The sequence below is a fragment of the Megalobrama amblycephala genome, linkage group LG18 (assembly GCF_018812025.1).
Source record: "Megalobrama amblycephala isolate DHTTF-2021 linkage group LG18, ASM1881202v1, whole genome shotgun sequence".
NCBI classification, from domain to species: domain Eukaryota; kingdom Metazoa; phylum Chordata; class Actinopteri; order Cypriniformes; family Xenocyprididae; genus Megalobrama; species Megalobrama amblycephala.
Genome location: NC_063061.1, coordinates 11,588,229 through 11,611,303, shown reverse-complemented (window position 1 = coordinate 11,611,303; position 23,075 = coordinate 11,588,229). Strand labels below are relative to the sequence as shown.

General features: G+C 44.3%; 1 protein-coding gene across 2 annotated transcripts; it reads right to left on the bottom strand.

Annotated features, from left to right (window-relative positions):
* Positions 1-24: 24 nt before the first annotated feature.
* LOC125252119 (sialidase-3-like) lies at positions 25-22,382 on the bottom strand. 2 transcript variants are annotated; one of them, XM_048165158.1, is made up of 3 exons: positions 22,296-22,382; positions 5,450-5,737; positions 25-1,693 (listed from the first exon to the last, which is right to left on the bottom strand). In XM_048165158.1, the coding sequence occupies exons 2-3, from the start codon at positions 5,720-5,722 to the stop codon at positions 788-790; spliced, it is 1,179 nt and encodes a 392-aa protein (XP_048021115.1). In that variant the 5' UTR covers positions 5,723-5,737; positions 22,296-22,382; the 3' UTR covers positions 25-787. The 2 variants fall into 2 exon arrangements, with proteins under 2 accessions (XP_048021115.1, XP_048021114.1); XM_048165157.1 differs by lacking the exon at positions 22,296-22,382 and having other exon boundaries at positions 5,450-7,924.
* Positions 22,383-23,075: the final 693 nt, after the last annotated feature.

The following is a 23,075-nucleotide window of genomic DNA, read 5'->3' as shown; positions in this document are numbered from 1 at the left end:
TCATTTTATTGATAAGAAAAGAGAGAATATATAGAAAGAGTACAAGGGGTGTAGTATAGTTTCAGCCAATGAGAAAGAGAATACATCATATAGATCATGGTATAGGAATGTGATACATATAGAAAAACAAGTCTAAATATGGTCATCTATTGGTCAGGTACCCATGAGGTCCCTTAGCATCCCAAGGACCTTCTCCTAAGCAGGGACCATTCCCTGTTTCACATTTACTCCTAGTAGAGCCTTATATGGAAATGGTTCTGGTACATAGAAAACCATATGTTTGAAACATAGTATACAACTTTGACAGAGGAAAAAAAAAAAGGAGCCTCAGTCCACATACTTTCAATGCTGAGACCAACATAAAATCTATCAATTAGATTAAGTTTTCCATATAATTATTTTATGTTTTTGTAAAATAATTATATGGAAAACTTAATCTGACTAAACAGTACAGACATGTTCAACATCATTCAAAGAATGTCATTATTTTATGTTTTTGTAATGTTATGAAATGACCAATAAAATATGTTTGCTGTTTCCTACATATTGTATAATTCAGGTGAATTAAATATAGTATTTAAAAAGATTATAATACAGTTATAATAATGAAAGCATACTGCTAGGTTGGTAATTTGAATTGAATTTGAAGTATTTTCAACTTGATTTTTAACATTCAGCCATTTTCATTAAGCAAATTAAGTATAACAGACAAACAAACAAACAAAAATTACATTAAAAGACAAAAATTTTTGCAACGTGAACTTGAACGTTGCTGTGGAGAATCCACTTATTGAATATCCAAAGTGTTGCTGATATTGAAAAGCTTGAAGGCTATCATTTCAATTTCGCTTTCCTGTCCACATTCAAAGAGACAGGCAATGTACTTTCTATCTTCGCACTCTGCCAGATCTGAGTATCCACTTGGACCTTCATTGATGCATTGTATGGTTTTCCATTGCATGGGATCCTTCGGTGATTTATTTATATATATTCTGAGATCATTTCTCTTCTCTTTATCAGATGGGTGAGAATAGATCAGCCATGTACTCTGATCAGGGGACAGAATACTCAGCACACTTCCTTGGCAGCCAAGTTCACCAGTCTCTATCAGCTCTTGAGCAGATGAAGGTTTGTCAAAATCTTTTCCACCATTCTTGCTTAGAGCCTCGACTCTATAGCCAGATGTACCTCGAGCATTGGAGTACAGTGTACTGTTACCTTCGTCGTCTATGATCTCAGCCATCTGACACTCATTAGACTCACCATCCATATGTTCTCCTACATGCCAAGTGTTTCCTTTATCATCACTGTAGAATGCGAATGCATGTGATGTGGGCTTATCACTTACGGATGTAAAATAAAATGTGTATGCTGGGATAATCAGTCTTCCACTCTTCATTTGAACACCATGTCCTGGTCCAACAGAAAAGGTGGCCCAGTTTTTCTCCTTTTCACTGATCACCTCTTTCAAGTCAGTAATACCACTCCATGTTTTGCCAGTGTCCTTACTGGTTATGTAACAAAGCCGAGCCCGGTTCCTTTTTTGGTATATTTGGTAGGATTCACTGTACCCATTGGGAACACAAATGAAAAACAGAAAGAGGGTCTCGGAATCTCTCTCATAGACCGGACATGGATTCATGCTGCGGTGGTTTGGTAGACAAGCGCTGAGCACCTGATATCCACTGACCCACTGAAATTAAAAGCATGACATCATGACTGTTGATGCCTTTTATAAACTAAAGAATGCTAGATTGTGTAAAGAATCTATGAAACAGTTACAGTAAGTTGTTAAAGTCCCCCTTGTGGTGAAAATCAAGTTTTTAATGTTGTTTATATGTCTATGTGCTGTTTTTAATATGCTTTAAGACAAACCATGTGCAAATTCATAAGTCAACACCATTGCTACGTATTTTCCCTTTAAAACTGCAGTGATCTAAAGACAGTTTCAAAAACGCGGTTTGAAATCGCTAGTGTTCACGTCAAGGTGCGGGCGGGTTTTAGCATATCATTAACTATGACCACCAGGTTATCCCCATATATTTTTCTGTTGATATGAAAAATCGGGTACATTTAGCAATATTGCCAGTGTGTGATAACAATATTATGATGAACTATATGCCTATCTCCACTGACGGTTTGAGTTGTTCAAAGCAGTTTTAAGGATACTGTTTGTTAGAAGGCAGCTGTTTGACTCTGAGATGGCGAACGGAAACAGTTTGTGTAACATTAGTAACACATCATTATCAGATGAAGTTAGTCAAGCAAAAGGCTAATCTTACCGCTATGTGTCAAACGATATAAAAACGATATCATTGAGCAGTGTTTACCTCAGTAAGTTGACTGAGTGGATCTCTGAGCTCGTACGAGTAAGTGGAGGTGGGGCTAATTAGCATATTCATAGATCCACTTAATAAATGAAGCAAAGGTGTAGAGTTAACGCTTGTTCACACCGGGACGATTATTGTGCGTGTTTTTCGTTGACGTTAACGCCTCGTGAATAAACAAAGAGCGCCAATGTGAGTCTGCACACTGACGTGTGCAAACTTCTTTAATTTTATTAATGTCTAATTAATAAATATTTGCACTACCGTTCACTTGCACTAAGCACAAGGGCCATATTGTAACGAAGGCGGGACTCAGAGTGAGATCCAAATGCAGCGTTTATTAGAAGTAAGAGTGGTCGTACAGGCAGGGTCAAAACAGGAACAAACAGGAACAGTGAGGAACAGGCAGAGTCGTAGTCAGGGTACAGGCAAGGATCGAGGCAGGCAGCAATGGGTCGTAAAACAGGAATCAGGCAGGAACAGTAACAAACGGGTAAACAGGGATATAACGCTCGGAAATGTCACACTGGGTAAACAAGACTTCGCGGTGAGGTGGTGTGTGTATGAGTCTTTTATAGTCCAGGTAATGTGTGGCAGCTGGGTGTGGTGATTAGTGTGGAGTGATTGTGAAGTGAGTGCAGGAGATGAGCAATGGAGGATCATGGGAAATGTAGTCCGGGATGTGACAGGAACAGACGTGATCGTGACATAACGCCCCCCTCCCGGAAGGCGCGTCCTCGCGGCGTAGATGACACCAATAGGGAGGGGGGTGGGTGCATTGGAGCTCTAGTGGCGGACAGGAACGGAGTCTCCAATGCAGGTTCCCGGGCCGCCATGGCCATAATAGTTCAAAGGCCAATGACGGCAGTGGCCAGGCAGAGTGCCCACCCATAAGCTCCCCGCCCTCAGGTATACTGCCCCCCCAAAAAGTTCTTGGGGATTTCAACGGGGTCTGTTGCGGCCTCGTGGGCAAGGAGTTCAGGTGGTTCCGGCAGGGCCAGGCGTTCGGGTGGTGCCGGCAGGGCGAGACGCCTGGGTGGTGCTGACAGAGCAAGGAGTTTGGGCGGCGTTGGCAGGGCTAGGAGCTTGGATGGCGCCGGCAGGGCCAGGAGCTCGGGTGGTGCTGGCAGGGCAAGGAGTTCAGGTGGTGCTGGCAAGGCAGGGAGTTCAGGTGGCGCCGGCAGAGCGAGAAGCGCAGGTGGCGCCGGCAGGGCAAGAAGCGCAGGTGGCGCCGGCAGGGCAAGAAGCGCAGGTGGCGCTGGCAGGGCAAGAAGCGCAGGTGGCGCCGGCCGAGCAAGCAGCTTGGGCGTAAGAGGGGGAAGAACGGAAGAAGCCTTCCTCCTCCTCTTCCGAGGATGAGGCGATGCGGCCATCTTGTCCGTAGACACAGGCGATGCCGCCATCTTGTCCGTAGACACAGGCGATGCGGCCATCTTGTCCGTAGACACAGGCGATGCGGCCATCTTGTCCGTAGACACAGGCGATGCGGCCATCTTGTCCGTAGACACAGGCGAACTTGAGAGCGTTGCAACCGGAGTACTTGAGAGCGTTGCAACCGGTTGGCTTGAGAGCGAAGCGGCCACCGGGCTTGAGTGCGAAGCGGCCGGCGGACTTGAGAGCGAAGCGGCCACCGGGCTTGAGAGCGAAGCGGCCGACTGGTTTGAGAGCGAAGCGGCCGGCGAGGACTTGGGGATGCCAGCTGCTCGGACCGTAGTCAGTGGAGGATCAGCCACACTGGAACGCAACCCTCTCCGCTCCCGGACTGATCTAGAGACGTGACGTGACTCTGGGTGATCAGCGGCGACGTGACTTTGCTCTGGGCGATCAGCGGCGACGTGACGTTGCTCTGGGCGATCAGCGGCGACGTGACGTTGCTCTGGGCAATCAACGGAGACGTAGCGTTGCTCTGGGCGATCAGCGAAGACGTGACGTTGCTCTGGGCGATCAGCGAAGACGTGACGTTGCTCTGGGCGATCAGCGAAGGCGTGACGTTGCTCTGGGCGATCAGCGAAGGCGTGATGTGATGTTGTAATGGTAGCCGCCATTTTGTGAGGGTCCACTGGTGCGGCGGCCATTACGTGATTCACTGCGGTGTCGTGTTCCTCCGCGACTCCCACAGTAAATGGAGAACCAACTGACAACAGAGCATAGTCCATAAAACCGCAGAGTGATGAACGCGGTCCCTCTCGTCTTAATCTACTCTGGAGAGGTTGGTTGATGCCATCACAAAAAAAGTCAATAAGAGCACAGTCAGGCCAGTCTGCATAATGGGCAATATCCAGAAACTTCTGAATATGGTCCTCCAGGGTACTATTACCTTGACGAAGGTGGATGAGACATATAGCTGGGTCCATGCTGATGCTGAATGTGACGGAAACACTCACGGTAGCTGCTGGATCTTGGTGTGGCGAAGTCTTCTGTAACGAAGGCGGGACTCAGAGTGAGATCCAAATGCAGCGTTTATTAGAAGTAAGAGTGGTCGTACAGGCAGGGTCAAAACAGGAACAAACAGGAACAGTGAGGAACAGGCAGAGTCGTAGTCAGGGTACAGGCAAGGATCGAGGCAGGCAGCAATGGGTCGTAAAACAGGAATCAGGCAGGAACAGTAACAAACGGGTAAACAGGGATATAACGCTCGGAAATGTCACACTGGGTAAACAAGACTTCGCGGTGAGGTGGTGTGTGTATGAGTCTTTTATAGTCCAGGTAATGTGTGGCAGCTGGGTGTGGTGATTAGTGTGGAGTGATTGTGAAGTGAGTGCAGGAGATGAGCAATGGAGGATCATGGGAAATGTAGTCCGGGATGTGACAGGAACAGACGTGATCGTGACACATATACTGTCAGGAAGTGAATTTGCACGTTCACTCTGTGCATCGCCAGTGAAAATTGCTTGTGTATTAACATGAAAAATGTCTCGAAAAACGCTGGCGATAAGCACTCACAATAAACGTCCCGGTGTGTCTTTACATTCAAGCTATTTTAAGGGATGAGGAATTTTTTTCACAGGACAAATTTAGATGAGATGAGTTTTAAGGCATATAACTATTGACTACAGGGGGACTTTAAGAAAACTGTCAGTTATGTATAATATTTTAAAATTTTGGTTAAACATGTATAGTACCTCAACTTCATTCTTGCCATCTTTCCACGATCCTCTTTTCATCACAAGCACTTCTGCATCTGTGTCGTGTTTAGTTTTCCGCTTTTCAGCAAAGGCAATGTAGGTCTGATCTTTACTGATATAGATGAGAGCTGGAATTCTGTATGTCACGTGTTTTGAATAAAGTGGTGTCTCCTGTTTGAATAATGTTGTTGCTGTTGTATTGTCTTCGAGATTAGTTAAATTGCTTTTGGGAGGAATTGAACTGCTTTCTGAAGATGTATTGTTAGCCATTGTAAAATTCTAGCCCTATAAATAGAAAGAATAAATAGTAGAAGTAACAGTAACATGCAATACATTTCAGCCACATTTTAAAATGTATAAATGACATTGCTTGAGACACCAACTATCAAATCAAATGAAGTGGAATTTTCCTACAAATGACTTTAGACATTTTCTCAGAATTATGTTGGCTTGACAAAAGTCCTATAGACTTTCATTGAGGGGGTCAAAACTTTTATAAAGCAACTCTAATAAAGTATTTAAGCTTCATTCACCAACTATCTATCACTACCAAAGCCTAGCAACTGGCATAAGACATGCTAGCAATGTGTAAAACATGCTAGCAAAAAGCTAAATCATGTTAGCAATTTGTTAATTCTGTAAGACTCCTCTTGCAGTGACTCTCCAAGCCACTAGGGAGCGCTGTCTGCTCCTTCATGCAATGACTCTCCCAGCCATTGGTGGGCACCATCTGCCCTTTTCTGTGAGGACACTCCAAGCCACTAGGTGGCACCACCTGCTGTGAACTCTCTAATTAAGATTGTTCATCAAGTTAATTTGATTCACCTGTATTTTGTCCTATTTAAGTTTGGTAGTTTCATTGAACTGTGTTCAGTCTTGGTATCAACTCAGTACGGATTACCTGAGTTCTAGAAAGATTTAAGCTATGTTTCTCTGTTGCCATTTGGCCTTATTAATGTTTTGTTTTGTAAAGCTGTGATTGCTCTTTTGTTTGTATTTGAAAACTGACTTCAAGTAAAGACAGCTTTCTTTTGAGTTATCTGAGCCTCCTAGTTTGCCTTTTCTTCTGCACATGGGTCTTATGAAAAACTATCATCTCCAGTAGACCAGAGGTAAAGAAGTAGCTTTCCCTGACTGTGAGACCCGGGTTCGAGACCCACCTCAGACACTGTGGTTATTGTGACAAATTCATGTTAACAACATGCTAATTCATGTTAGCAATGTGATAAAACATGCTAATTCATGCTAACAACATGTTAAATCATGTTAGCAGTGTGTTAAAACATGTTAGCAATTTGTTAATTTATGCTAACATGTTAAAGATGCTAGTAACATGCTAAGTCATGCTAGCAATATGTTAAAACTGGTGTTGTCAAAATTAGCGCATTAACGCATGCAATTCATTTGTTCAGATTCATGTTTTAAAAATATTTAATGCAATTAAAGCAGCAAACATCATTAATTTGTCATAAACTGTCATAATTTGGCTAGTTACATTATATGATCACACTCTTATTCATGCAAATTCTTTTAAATCATTAAAGTGCCACAAGACAAAAGATAATGCGCTGTTTGTGAATGTTGTGTCTGGGTGACACACGACTCCTGTGCACAGAAAAACTTCCGTGCTTGAACAAACAATAACATTCAGAATTATGCCTAATGCTCATTTTGAGTATCTTCATAAGAGCAATCTTAACTGAGTTAAATAACATCTTAAATGAACTTAAAGAGTTGTGAGAAAATGAGATGCGCATCATGTTCGGCAGCGGCAGGTCTTAAAGTCACAGCAGCCTAAAAAATCAGTCGCTTTGATGTCTGTCATTAATGTTAATCAAAGAAAAAGGGTAACGGAGAAAATTGTAGCTTTAATAAGGATTAATCTATATTTAATTTATAATTTATGCAGTGAAGAATGTAAAGTGTTCGATAACTTTATTAAATTTCTATAGATTTCCTAACTGTTAGACACGTAGGAAATGGGTTAGGCTATAATGGGTTTATGTGAAGATTGTATTCACTTAAGTTCACGTAAGTCTTAAATTAAATGCTGATATTTTTTTAAAGCCTAATAAATGTTGAAATCGATAGGTTTTGGGTACTGTAATGTTGTATTTTTTTTTTTTTTTTTTTTTTTTTTTTAAATCAATTAATGGGCATTTGAAAGAGTTAATTATCTTGCTGTCAATGGAGGCTTCACTGAGCCATTGGATTCTATCAAAAATATCTTATTTGTGTTCCGAAGATGAACTAACCCTTTAAAACATGCTAGCAGTATGTTAAGGCATGCTGGCAATATGCTAAAACATGCTAGAAATATGTTAAAAATTTTAGCAAACATGATAATTCATGCTAACAGTGTGCTAAAACATGCCTGGTAATTCATGCTAGCAATGTGTTAAAACATGCTAGTAACACGCTAATTCATGTTAGTAATTAGGGTTTGACATGAACTTTTTTGCTCACCAGCCACTGTGGCTAGTGGTTTTCCAAAGTTACTAGCCACTTAGCATTTTCACTGTCCACAATTTTGACATTGATACCATGGGGAAAAACTGTCATATAGATTTTAATGTTCTCATAATTTGGCAACAGGTTTATTAGGCTGCTGTCACTTTAAGATCTGACACATGGATCCATTATACTGTTACACATTTTCTTTCTCAGCTGTTCACTTAACATAACTGACTGTTTACATGAATACTCGCCAAGAACGGCATTTTATTTTGTGTGTATTTGACACAATAAGCAGCGAAAAGTACTCAATTTAGTTCTGAGAATACACTTTGGGTGTGATCACAAAAATTATGTACAATAAGTGCAATCCCACACTGAAATTCAAGCTCTGGTACACCAACAATATTCATCCGGACTCCGAAGCAAATGAAACTAATGAGGGGAGGTGGGTTTGTGTGTCAACTCGCTGTTGGAGAGATGAGAGAGCAAGAAAGTGCACCTGGAAAATTCCTGCAGTGCAGTGGATTTAGTTGCACTTCTGGAGAGCCTACATAGCAATCGTGCACCGATCATGTGAACAGACAGCCAATTAAACCACAGCATTGGTCGGGTTACTGTGTACAGAACTCTTTAGCTTAGTTTTCACTCTATCATTGTCACGGAGAGCACAGAGACAAGGTGGTAAGATCCAAGTGCAGCTTTAATAGGGCAATCCAAAAACGTAGTACATCCAGGCAAGAGTCGTAATCCATAAAACAGTCCACACAAAACAAGAACAACAGAGAAGCCAGTGACCATAAATGAAACCTTGAATACAAAAGCAGAAACAAACCAGGTATAAATAGACAGACACTAATGATCAAACACAAAACAACTGAGTGCAATGATGGGATAATGAGTCCGGGAAGTGGGTTATGGGAAATGAAGTCCAAGTGTGGCGAGGAACTAGTCCGGGTTGGAGTGCCCTCTGGTGGCTAAATAGGGCACTCCAACTGGGGATCATGACAATCATAGAGAGATGTGTTTTTCCTCCTAGTTGTGTGCGTCAATGATTAAAAGTGAGTTTATTCATCTTTTATATTTCTGTTACTGCTGATTAAGATTATTATATTATAGAGTTGTTTATGTGTAAAATAAACAGAAGCATGGAAAACCTGCGGCAATGCACAAGTGAGTATTTGATTAAACATAAGCACTTTAAACCGAATATTTGGAATTGTTTAATATGAACCTGTTAATGCCATTGTGATCTATTAAATATACTTTAAAATGTACATCTAATGTATCTATGTTTATGTACAGTCATGAAAAAGTTAGGATACCCTATTGAATTCCATGGTTTTCCATATCAGGACATAATAAAAAATCATCTAGTGTTTGGCAGGTCTTAAAATTTCTAAAATAAAACCTTAGATGAACAACAACACATGACATATCATCCCATGTCATTATTTATTTAGCAAAAATAATGCCAAAATGGAAAAACCATGGGTTACAAAGTTAGGACACCATATGTTTCAATTGCTTGTAGATCCAATTTTAGCAGCAATAACGTACTCGGTTACTAACGTAACCTCGGTTCCCTGAGATACCGAACGAGTACTGCATATGGGGAAAGGTCTCCTTTTTCCCCGTTACTGAAGCCTTTTTCAATAACGCAGTGTAACTGCATCGTCATTGGTTCACTCATAGACAAGTTGTTGAACCAATGACGGCGCGGCATAGCTGCGCGACCTATGGCGACAGAGCGCGCGAATATTCCCGCCGAAATGGGCGGGGTTTAGGGCTATATAAGCGGGCGTTTCGCCATAGGATTTCAGGTCATTCGACTGAAGCGACGACACTGAAGCCGCAGCCTCGTGGCACGGCATGTAACGCAGTACTCGTTCCGTATCTCAGGGAACCAAGGTTACGTTAGTAACCGAGTACGTTCCCTTTCGATACTTCACTCGTACTGCGTATGGGGAACGAATTCAACCGCGCCGTGCCACGGCAGGGAACGACTGGATTTGTCTTGGGCACCGTGAGGGAACCAGAGGACAAGTGAGAAGGCCGGAGCCATCGAATCCTCGTTACACTACAAAAAGGGAGTTAACTCCCAGAGTGGCATGAAGCGGAGCTCGATAGAGGCCGCTGGATCATACCGAGAGGACCCGAGCTTGTAAGGTCGGGACGTCCAAATGATAAAATCTGACAAAAGTGGACGGCGAGGACCAGCCGGCCGCCTCACAGATGTCTTTAATCGAAACTCCACTTGACCAGGCCCAAGAGGAAGCCATTCCTCTAGTAGAGTGAGCTCTAACTCCTATGGGGCAGTCGAGGCCCATAGAGGAGTAACAAAGAGCAATAGCGTCGACTATCCAACGCGAAAGACGTTGCTTTGAGACCGAAGACCCCTTGGTGCGGCCACCAAAGCAGATAAAGAGCTGATCAGATTGCCGAAAAGGCTGTGATCGATCAACGTAGGTCCTTAATGCCCTGACAGGGCAGAGTAGTTCCAACTCTCGCTCGTCCGACGAGGGAGGAAGCGCTGAGAGGGAAATAACCTGTGCTCTGAATGGAGTCAAGAGCACCTTAGGGACGTAGCCATGCCTAGGTTTCAAAACGACTTTGGAGTCGTTGGGCCCGAACTCAAGGCATGCAGGGCTCACGGAGAGGGCCTGCAAGTCACCAACTCGCTTAACCGATGCTAGTGCAAGTAGCAGAGCGGTTTTGAGTGTCAGGGGCCTGAGGTCAGCTGAACGCAGTGGCTCAAAGGGAGGCCCTTTAAGAGCTCTGAGGACCAAAGAGAGGTCCCAGGTGGGAACAGTGAGAGGACGAGGAGGATTTAATCGCCTAGAACCTCTCAAGAAACGCACCACAAGGTTGTTTCGTCCCACTGACTGGCCAGCGATAGGAGCGTGAAACGCTGCAATGGCTGCTACGTAAACTTTGAGCGTTGAAGGGGTGCGACCCAGATTCAAACGCTCCTGGAGAAAAGACAGTATCGGAGATACGTCACACTCCACTGGGTCTATGTTGCGTGTAGAACACCAGTCAACAAAGACCGACCATTTCTGGGTGTAGAGGCGTCTCGTGGATGGAGCTCTTGCCTGAGAAATGGTATTCAGCACGTCCCCGGGGAGGTTAGCAGGCTCCCGTCGAGGGACCAGAGGTGCAGAGCCCAGAGTTCTGGCTGGGGATGCCAAATTGTCCTGTTCGATGAGAGAGGAGGTCCCGTCTCAGGGGGATCGGCCACGGAGCTTATGTGGAAAGCCTGAACAGCTCTGAGAACCAAACTTGGCTCCTCCAGAGCGGGGCCACCAGGAGGACTCTGTGCTTGTCTTCCCTGATTCGTCTGATGACCTGTGGGATCAGAGCGATCGGGGGAAAAGCGTAAAGGAGGGTGCTGGGCCAGACATGGGCCAGCGCATCTTCCTCCTTCGAGAAATAAATTGGGCAGTGAGAGTTGCCTTCTGAAGCGAAGAGGTCTACCTCTGCCTTTCCGAAGAACTCCCAGATCATGAGAACCGTCTGGGGGTGGAGCATCCACTCATCTGAGGGGACATTGCTCCGAGATAGCATGTCTGCTCCCAAGTTTGTTCTCCCGGGTATGTGAGTCGCCCTGAGCGACTGAAACCTCGGTGATGCCCATTCCAGAAGACGCTTCGCCAGAGCGCATAAGCGGCTGGACGAAAGACCGCCCTGGTGATTTATGTATGACACCACTGTCATGCTGTCCGACTGGACTAAGACGTGGCGCCCTGTCAGGTGTGCCTGGAACGCATGAAGGGCTCGAATCACTGCCAACATCTCGAGGCAGTTGATGTGCAGATGGCATTCCTCGTGAGACCACGAGCCGAAGGCCGGTCTGCCCTCGCAAAGAGCGCCCCAACCTGTGTTGGAAGCATCCGTTGAGAGCACCGTCCTTCTGGACACCGCCTGTAGGGGTACCCCTTGGCTGAACCATACAGGGTTCATCCAGGGTTTCAGAGCTGCCAAACAGGCCTGATTGACCCTGAGACGCAGGCGGCCGTGCCGCCAGGCGTGAGGAGGGACCCGGAACTTCAACCAGTACTGCAGAGGCCGCATCCGAAGAAGGCCGAGCTGCAGAACCGGGGAGGCGGAAGCCATCAGCCCTAGCATCCTCTGGAAAAACTTCAGAGGGAAATAGGCTCTGTTCCTGACCGATGCCGTGAGCTGCTGAATGGCCAGAGCGCGCTCTGGAAATACTACAGCCGCCATACAGACTGAGTCGAAAACTGCACCCAGGAACGTTATACGCTGGCTGGGGAGCAGTGAGCTCTTGGCAAAGTTGACCCTGAGACCCAGGCACTCCAAGTGGCTGAGTAACACGGATCTGTGATGCTCCAGCTCGGCTCGTGACTGGGCTAGGATGAGCCAGTCGTCGAGGTAATTGAGAACCCGGATTCCCATCTGTCTCAGTGGGGAAAGCGCCGCGTTCATGCACTTGGTAAAAGTGCGAGGAGCTAGGGACAGTCCGAATGGAAGGACCGTATATTGGTAAGCCACACCCTCGAACGCGAATCTCAAGAATCGCCTGTGATGGGGGGCTATCTGGATATGAAAGTATGCATCTTTCAGGTCCAGTGAGCAGAACCAGTCCCCGGGGCAAACCTGCGCGAGGATCTGCTTCAGCGTTAGCATCTTGAACTTCCGTCTCATGAGGGAGAGGTTCAAGAGCCTGAGATCTAAGATGGGTCTGAGACCACCATCTTTTTTGGGAACTAGAAAATAACGGCTGTAGAACCCCGAATTGCTCTCTGAGGGGGATACTATTTCTATAGCTCCTTTCCTCAGAAGAGACGTGACTTCGGCTCGGAGGACATGAACGTTGTCCGTGTTGACTGAAGTCTGAAGCACCCCGCTGAAGCGCGGGGGCCTTCGGGCGAACTGAAGCGAGTAGCCTCGACTTATGGTTCCCAGAACCCAGCTTGACACTCCGGGGATGGCCCGCCAGGCCTCGGCCCACGTGACAAGGGGCTGAATGGTATCGGGTGATGGGCCGCCAATCGGGGGCCCGTGCACCGGAGAGAGTGGAAGAGGAACTTCGCTCTTTCTTAGAGAAGGTAGAATATTCATAGTGTTCGCCATAAGAATAGCGTTTTGCATGGACGCAGCACTGGGCCCAGTTAGTGCAACACTGAACATATCTCCCACGCCCGGAGCTGAACGAGGCGGAGGGGGGGTGGAACGAAAGAGCTTTTGGGGTGGTCCGGCCGTGGCGAGACTTTGCCCCATCCTCTTCCTTCCTGAAATATCAGGAGGGCTTAGGAGGCGTCGGGTCCAGCGTAATCTTAGGCCGGGGTCCCTGACGTTGCCCCGGGAGGGAGGAGCGCTTACGATGGCGCTGTTCCTTGGGTGGTGCTGCCTGAGAGGTAGAGGGGGCAGTTTTGTTCTGCTGAGCCGGCGCAGACTTGGGGCGGCTGGAAGCAGACGTGGAGCTAGGGAGTTTAGGCAGGAAGTGTCGCATAGCCTGAGACGACTTTTGTGCTGCAGTAAAACGCTCCATAAAGCCTTCTACTGCTGGCCCGAAGAGACCAGAAGGAGAGACCGGGGCATCCAAAAAGGCCATCTTGTCCATCTCCTTAATCTCGGTCAGGTTGAGCCACAAATGGCGCTCAAGCACGACCAGGCTGGCCATGGATCGTCCAATGGCCTGAGCTGTGGCCTTTGTGGCACGCAGGGCTAAGTCAGTGGCGCTGTGGAGGTCACGGAAGGCAGGTGCGTCGACGCCGGACTCATCCAGAGAACGGAGGAGCTTCGCTTGAAACACCTGGAGAATAGCCATGGCCTGCAGTGCTGAAGCAGCCTGGCCCGCGGACGTATATGCTCTGCCAGCCAGGGCAGAAGTGGTCCTGCAGGGCTTGGATGGAAGGGCCCTCTTAGTTTTCCAACCCACAGCTGTGGGGGGACAGAGGTGAGCCGCCACCGCTTCGTCCAGGGGCGGTAGATGCTCGTAACTCTTCTCTTCAGAGCCATCCACAGAGGTGAGAGCTGAATAATGCGTAGTACATAGGCGGGCAGAATACGGGGCGCACGATGACTTCGTCAGCTCGTTGTGAACCTCTGGGAAAAACGGTGCAGCGCGTTGAGAAGGGGCCTGGTGGGAACCCGGCAGGAACCACTCATCGAGCCTGCTCCATGATGGCTCCTCTGGCGGAGCCCATTCGAGGTCCAAAACCTCTACTGCTTTCGAAAGGATGCGGAAGAGCTCGGCATCCATACCCGGCTTGCAGTCAATGGGCTCCAGCGAGGGAAGGCGGGCGGGGTCAGAATCACCGGCCCAACCTTCGGATTCAGAGGCCGTGAGAGACATGACGTCATCAAGCGGCTCGTCTTCAGAACCGCCAAAAGAGATGAGGTCGCTCGCATCTGCCGAGGGACGCAGCTCAGGGTGGGAGAACAGAACGGGGGACTGCTGTCTCGGGGGAGAGGGTGAGGCACGCGGGGAAGCCGGCGTGACGTCATCCAACTCCGTGCGCTGGGCCGCTCTACCCCGCCGTCTCTTCCTAGCCGGCTCGCGGGAGGAAGACGACGGGAGGGCGCGAGCGGCGAGATCGCCTTCACTGAAGAAGGCGATCCGCGAGCGCAGAGAGGCGAGACTCATGTTCTCACAGTGAGAACACGAGGTCCCGGTGAGCGCGGCCTCTGCATGGGGTCTGCCCAGGCAGCCGACGCACTCACCGTGACCGTCGTCGGCACACCTGACAGGGCGCCACGTCTTAGTCCAGTCGGACAGCATGACAGTGGTGTCATACATAAATCACCAGGGCGGTCTTTCGTCGTCAGAGGGGCTCTGCATGTGCCACACGAGTGGCGCGGCATTTGTAACAACGCTGCCGCCGTGAAAACGGCGTTTGAGGGGCTCTTTTAGAGCGACGAGGGCCGCTAGAGCAGTGAAAACCGCTGTTGGAAAGCTCTTTTAGAGCGGCAATAACCGCGGGAAAATCGCTCTTTTAGGCGCGCCGGATGGCGGCAGGAGACGGGCTGGCAGGCGGCCGGAAGCGGGAAGCGGGCGGCTCGAGACTGCGCTCGAGGCAGCAGTCGACGAGGGCGCCGGCGCTTCTTCCTCGGCGAGCTCAGCAGTCCGCTGCGGGAGCCTCTTCGACGGCGGCGAGAGCTTCTTTCCAGGCGAGCTTCTTCCAGGCGGCGAAGGCTTCAGCCGGAGATCAGCGAGGAGCAATGTGAAGTCGTCGCTGAAGGAGAGAGAACTGAAATCCCTAGGTCGCAGCTATGCCGCGCCGTCATTGGTTCAACAACTTGTCTATGAGTGAACCAATGACGATGCAGTTACACTGCGTTATTGAAAAAGGCTTCAGTAACGGGGAAAAAGGAGACCTTTCCCCATACGCAGTACGAGTGAAGTATCGAAAGGGAACTTTAAGTAATCATGATTTTATCAGTCTCCATTCTTCTGTACAATGGGCCAACATTTTGCTTCAGTTCATTGAGGCTTGTATGGAATACCTTTATTCCAATAAAAATTAATGTAACTTTAAAAAAATTAATAAATAAATAAATAAATAAATAAATATATATATATATATATATATATATATATATATAAAATGTCTTTGAAACTTTAAAAAATAAAATCGCAGGCAAAATGTTTGACTTTGTTTTTAATGCACTGCATGTTGTGCTAACTGTTTCTCCTCTTTCTTTCACTGATCTGTACTTACAAATGTGTTTCCAGAGTTTTCATTTATGCTTCTGAAGTTTTCGTTTTCGTTCATCTTTCAGGCACAAATCTCTCGTGGGGGCGGGGCCAGCAGTGGTGTGTTCTCATTGGCTTATGAGTTTTTTTTCTTCTTGACCTGGAAGTGAAGACGTTAGTGTTGTGTTTACAATTACATGTGTGGAGGTGAGCATCTGTAAGCGGCTTCTTATTTCATTTTAGTGATATAAAGATAGTAGTTTTTATTACTTTATCTGTATTTATCTGCTGCTACACTATGGTAAGATGATTTCTTAGGACTAGCACAGACAAATGATATAATCATCATTATCATCAATCATCATCGTTATCTGGATACTCGCGGTAAGTCAGTATTTTTTAAGTTTACACTTGAGCAATAGCATTAACCTGGCTCTCTTAAACCTAAATAGAATGGGAAATGACTGGAAGGCCAAGAAAACTTTCAAAATCTGATTAGAAGTTTCTCCTTTGAAAAAACTGGAAGAAGTCTAGGAGGTCACACTAAATACTGATTTTTTCTTAAAGAAGTCAATTTGTTCTGAGTTTTTTTTTTCATTTTGTGTACATATTTCCTGTATTTTCTGTTTGTATCGTAATAAAGACCAAAAAATAAACATGAACACAATATACAATTTGTTTGAAATAAATATTTTAAGTCTGCTTAATTTGTTATGTGGGAATTCAAAGCAGTTTGTATTGTTAGATTATAATACACCTCCTTTCTCATTTTCCAGGGAGTGAAGCAACTTTTATTCCTCATTGTAAATGACGGACTTCAAATTGTTTTGGAACGACCTTGTAACTGTTTCCAGGTTGATGGCAGCAACAATTGCTTCTCTAAGATCATTGCTGATGTCTTTCCTCCTTGGCATTGTGTTAACACACATCTGAAAGCTCCAGACAATCAAACTGCCAGAACTTCAGCTTTTATAGAGGTGATCACACTGTCATACGTGACAGGTTAATCAAATACATTTGATTAGCAGTGCCTGAACATTACTTACCCTCTTAAATTCCTATGTTAACAGTAAGGGTGTCCTAAGTTTGTCACCCATGGCTTTTCCATTTCGGCTTTATGTTTGCTAAACAAATAATGACACTGTGATATGTCATGTGTTGTTGTTCATCTGAGGTTTTATTTAAAAAATTTTAAGACCTGCCAAGGACTAGATGATTTTTTATTATGCCCTGATACAGAAAACCATGGAATTCAATAGGGTGTCCTAACTTTTTCACATGACTGTATGTTTATATGGTTCATAAAACTTACAAACATAAGGTGCAATGACAGTATATACATATATTGTATTACAGTGTTGTGTACAGCTTTACATCTGGAAATTTACATCTGGTAATATACATCTTGAAATATCCTGTTTATTTGAGAATCACTTATTTGTATTTGTATATTATGTATATTTTTACTTTTCTTTGTTTAGAACCACACACACACGTGCATATGACCATGAATACCAATGTAACCAGTAAACTTGTTGGACATATGATTGGGGTCCCAGTCTCCATGTCCTTACCAACACTTCATGGCAATGACCAAGTTTTCCAAAAAACCAGTCCACCTTAAGTACATTATTTGTCCTTTGAGCAGGATCCGGGTCATTACCATGGCAACCCCAGTGTCTGAAATATCAAAGTCTGCCCCTGCCTCATCCCAACGTCCATGCACAGCAATCCAGAGGCCTGTTTACCTCGATGACTATGTAGTCAACTATGCTGGGAACCCATCAGGGCAGGCTGTTAGACCGAAAAGAACTTCAACCCCCCTCTCACCACCCATTTGGAACAGCTGGTTCATCAGAGGACTTTATGCTTCAGATAATGGAAATTACAAAGCAACAGAATGAGACTGCTAGGTGCCAAACAGAACTCTTGGAGAAAGTCCTGATACACAACACTCCTCAAGCATCTGTCCAATCCTCACAAGCATCATCCCGGTATCAGACACCTAGGACTCAGATCCTGAAATCAGTGAAGGGATAGCTGAAATCTGATGCTAGCCCTGATGTCAGCTCAGACTGTCAAACTTGGCCACAGTCTGCCAAACCCCAACCCTGTTTTGTTGACCCAGAAGGCAACATAGTGTTGGTCCAGATTCGGCCCACGTGGAATCCACATGTACCAGATGTGGGCTGGATCTAGGCAAACACTAAGTTGCAGTCTGTAGAGGAGCTTTCAAAAGTACTGAGGAAAGCTCAAATCAGAGACACTTATTTCCAGTCACCACCCCCGTAAGCAGAGAGACTACCCTGTTGGCACACCAGTATGCCTCACCATGCTGCAACCCCTCGTCAAACCCAACCAGAACCCAAGTGCGCAACAGAGCAGAGCCTTGGATTAAACCATTGCCTCCTCTCCCTGAACAGAGACCGAGCCAACCCACCCAGCGCACTTTCTATCAAGTATCATTCCTGGAGGCTTATCCAGCACATAGCCAGTTTGCTTCAGAAACTGAGCCAATGCCAATAACTTCACCATGCCAGTTACAACATCTCAGCTTAGGGATGATGCTGTGCCCTACACCCCCCATCCCTCATCATATATGTATATATATATATACCGATCAGGCATAACATTCACACCGTGTCTACACTGGAAGATAAAAGATAATAAAACCCATTATAATCAGTGATATTGTCTACACTGGATGTCGCAGCACGGCGCGATGCGACTCAACAAATTCTCAACAGTAAACGGATTCCCCGTTCTACTTCTGAAGTAGTCCAAGTGCTTTGCAACGGTCAGTTTGTCGTGTTCGGTGTAGACAGCTTTTAGCTGTTGTGGCGCGTCTGGTTTAGAAACAGTGTCAGACCACCTTCCTAATATTGTGTTGGGCCCCCTTTTGCTGACCCATCAAGGCATGGACTCCACTAGACCCCTGAAGGTGTACTTTGGTATCTGTAACCAAGATGTTTGCAGCAGATCCTTTAAGTCCTGTAAGTTGCAAGGTGGGGCCTCCTGCAACTGGTCTGTGGCTATGCAGCCCCATACACAACAAACTGCGATGCACTGTGTATTCTGACTATTGATAACAAATGACTATTAATAATAAACTATTTAAACTTCATTCGAATGCTGTCACGGGCACAAGGAGCTAAATGATAACAGATGCTCATTTATCGTCACATAGGCCACTGGTGTAGTCAACAGAAATATAGTCATTAAGTCACATTTTTATTGGCATGATGGGGCATTTACAGTATTTTCAAAACATATACAGGTGCTGGTCATATAATTAGAATATCATTGTATCATCATTTATTTCACTAATTTCATTCAAAAAGTGAAACTTGTATATTATATTCATTCATTACACACAGACTGATATATTTCAAATGTTTATTTCTTTTCATTTTGATGATTATAGCTGACAACTAAGGAAAATCCCAAATTCAGTATCTCAGAAAATTAGAATATCGTTCTAAAAAGGTTCAATATTGAAGACACCTGGTGCCACACTCTAATCAGCTAATTAACTCGAAACACCTGCAAAGGCCTTTAAATGGTCTCTCAGTCTAGTTCTGTAGGCTACACAATCATGGGGAAGATTGCTGACTTGACAGTTGTCCAAAAGACGACCATTGACACCTTGCACAAAAGGTCATTGCAAAAGAGGCTGCTCTGTGTCCAAGCACATTAATAGAGAGGCGAAGGGAAGGAAAAGATGTGGTAGAAAAAAGTGTACAAGCAATAGGGATAACCGCACCCTGGAGAGGATTGTGAAACAAAACCCATTCAAAAATGTGGGGGAGATTCACAAAGAGTGGACTGCAGCTGGAGTCAGTGCTTCAAGAACCACTACGCACAGACGTATGCAAGACATGGGTTTCAGCTGTCGCATTGTGTCAAGCCACTCTTAAACAACAGATAGCGTCAGAAGCGTCTCGCCTGGGCTAAAGACAAAAAGGACTGGACTGCTGCTGAGTGGACCAAAGTTATGTTCTCTGATGAAAGTAAATTTTGGATTTCCTTTGGAAATCAGGGTCCCAGAGTCTGGAGGAAGAGAGGAGAGGCACACAATCCATGTAGCTTGAGGTCCAGTGTAAAGTTTCCACAGTCAGTGATGGTTTGGGGTGCCATGTCATCTGCTGGTGTTGGTCCACTGTGTTTTCTGAGGTCCAAGGTCAACGCAGCCGTATACCAGGAAGTTTTAGAGCACTTCATGCTTCCTGCTGCTGACCAACTTTATGGAGATGCAGATTTCATTTTCCAACAGGACTTGGCACCTGCACACAGTGCCAAAGCTTCCAGAAGAGCTGAAGGCCACTATCAGAGCAACCTGGGCTCTCATAACACCTGAGCAGTTGCCGCATTGCTGCAGTAATTCAGGGAAAAGGAGCCCCAACTAAGTATTGAGTGCTGTACATGCTCATACTTTTCATGTTCATACTTTTCAGTTGGCCAAGATTTCTAAAAATCCTTTCTTTGTATTGGTCTTAAGTAATATTCTAATTTTCTGACATACTGAATTTGGGATTTTCCTTAGTTGTCAGTAATAATCATCAAAATTAAAAGAAATAAACATTTGAAATATATCAGTCTGTGTGTAATGAATGAATATAATATACAAGTTTCACTTTTTGAATGGAATTAGTGAAATAAATCAACTTTTTGATGATATTCTAATTATATGGCCAGCACCTGTACTTTAAATCTGCATTCCGTAAGTTTTGCTTCTTTGTCACCATCTCTGTTTGAAACCTGCAATTGCAGTTATATGCAGAATTATTATCTTTATGTGGGTTGTGCCTCTGCATGACTCCTCAGCACGGATGAATCTAATGTTTGCTGTCAGTCACCAAATCGGTGTTGATACTGTACTTCGGAATCACAGGTTGTAGCCTTGAAGTATGACCAAAGTAAGAATTTTCACCAGAACATTTTTAAAGATTTTTTGACAGGTAAATCACCACCTTTTGCCTTTTTTGGGGTGTCCTCAGAGTGTGCCCATACATATGCGTGTTAATTTTGGTGAAAATATCTCATTTCCTTTTTAAGTTATAGATACTTATATATATGAGAGCATAAAAAATGACCCATGAGCGTCTTTGATTGGATTTTTTTGCCACTTCCTATCAAAATTTTGACATTTTGGCAAAGATGTTTAGTCCCGTGAAAATATGTCAACCACACCCAAAGTTTTATACATTTTCAGCCAAAACCATTCAATTTATTTAAAAAAAAAATCTTTTTAACAGTTATAGCGCCACCTATGGTCCGATCTCCATAAAAGTTGGCATATGCTCTCTTAATTCCATGAAGTTCTGAGTTTTCTTTTAAGATTTATAGGCTTTTGGGTGTTTTTAGCCACGCCCATTTTCTAAATGACCCTGTTATAGCGACCCAAAGGGTAAAGTTAAACTTTTTTTTCATAATTATTGATCTAGATAATAATTGTCTTGCACTGGTTTTGTTCCGATTGGGCAAAAAACCTAGGACTAGTTTGCAAAAGTAGGTTTTTCAGATATTCATGAATAATTAATGAACGATTTGATTGACAGCATTGGTATTTGAGGCAAAGTTGTTCAGCATGTGGAGATCTATCAAATGATATACATATTGTGTGGATCTGTGAAACCGCACGTGATTACAGAGGCGTAAAACTTGTGAGCGCCAACTAGTGGCCGATTTCTTTCAACATTCTTACAGACCTCTAGGACCTTGAGTCGAACATGCCCACCGAATTTCGTTCCGATCGGCCACCATTAACCTTGTCTAATAGGTGCTCAAACTTCATTGGCTGATAGCGGCCATGTTTTTTGAGAAACGCCAATGTCCACATAGACTATCATGTCCACTGGGACCAAGACAGTGCACGCCAAATTTCAAGTCGATCGGACGATTTTTTATCATGACCAAAGATTGAGCCCCTACACGTGGACGCATGAAAACTACATAAGGATGTCGTTACCTCAAAAAAAGATCTCATGGCCACATCTTATTATCACGTTTCCCACAAGTTAATACGTCATGGCCATGACTAAAACTAAGGGCATCCCTATGCCCTACTCACTTCGAAGGGTAGGTTGTTACTACTTTCGTTGTGCGCTTCACTGCAACAGCCAGGGTGCGATTTGTGAAAAAAACAGAGGGGGGATGTTTTCAAACGTTTTTTTTTTTCTTTTCCTCACAAACCACAGTTAAATCACAAACCACAGGGTTTTTTTTTTTTTTGGCAGCTGTTACGTGCATTTTTTTATAAGAAATATTCTGATTTGAGATAGATTACTATATAGCTTCGATATTTTACCACTATTTACAATGACGCTAATAATTCTTCTGATAGGAATGCAAATTCATGCAAAATCAACCAGTTATTAATATTTTTAATAGAATAACGAGACACAAACCTCTACATTCAATCGCGTTTGCTTCAATTTATTTTTAATTTGTACATTTGTGCATTTTAAGATGTTTGAAGACTAAAAATAATCAAAGTAATTCAGCAGAGGCAGGGACATATAGACCAGATATATAGACCCCCCCCACCCCCCACCATCAGGAATTGTCTACCACCTATATTGACTATAAAAGCTTTAACCATAATTTTGAACCTCATTAAATGTTTGCTTTTAACTGGACAACATGACAACATACATAGGCTAAAATAAGATAAGTCAATGTCTTCTATCAATAATTCTCCAGTAAAATACAAGAAGTAACACTCACAGAAATGATCTTTCCTGCAGCAGCAACAGTTGAGTCTCTCAGAATGTTCGTCACAACAGAAATTGCAGGAGCCCCTCGCAGTCTGACCCACCCATGCTGCGCTTCCCTTATTTATTGCGACAAATGAAAATTGTCTAAATTTGGTCATCTCAGCATTTTAAACTAGCACATTTTTCACCCACATTTTGCCTTGTCAGTTTTTTTCCCAGTTGTTATGGCTAAGAGAAAAAAATCTGCTAATTTAATGTAACAAATCAAAATTACTGCATCTTTTATTGGACAATTAAACAATATTTTATCAAACTAATTGTCTTAATCTTTTTAAATAACTTAGACGAGTGATCAAACTAAATTTTTAAAAAAAATCACCTGTCAAGTTCCCAAAACTATTGCCGTTTCTCAAGTAGAAATGTAAAAAGCACTTAAAATGTGCTTGAAACTTCTTTATTTTAATCAGCAGCGTACCCTCACTTTTTCTTGGGTACTTGCACTTCTCACATCTATCTATCTATCTATCTATCTATCTATCTATCTATCTATCTATCTATCTATCTATCTATCTATCTATCTATCTATCTATCTATCTATCTATCTATCTATCTATCTATCATATTTTGACTAGTTGTAGAATGTTTAATGGATACTCTGGTAATATTACAACTGTAGCATGTTGTAGCGATCTAACTGTGTTGCTATTTTTCATAACAAATGCTATAGATAAAAGATGGTAATGAGGAGCCATCATTGGTCTTACCTGTAATTATATCCTTATTGTAACAA

What these genes read in the sequence shown, in the direction of transcription:
- LOC125252119 (XM_048165158.1), bottom strand. Translation starts at nt 5,722, where the DNA reads ATGGCTAACAATACATCTTCAGAAAGCAGTTCAATTCCTCCCAAAAGC. An exon ending in ATGGCAAGAATGAAGTTGAG is followed by an intron (nt 1,694 to 5,449) that starts GTACTATACATG and finishes TTTTAATTTCAG; the next exon opens with TGGGTCAGTGGATATCAGGT.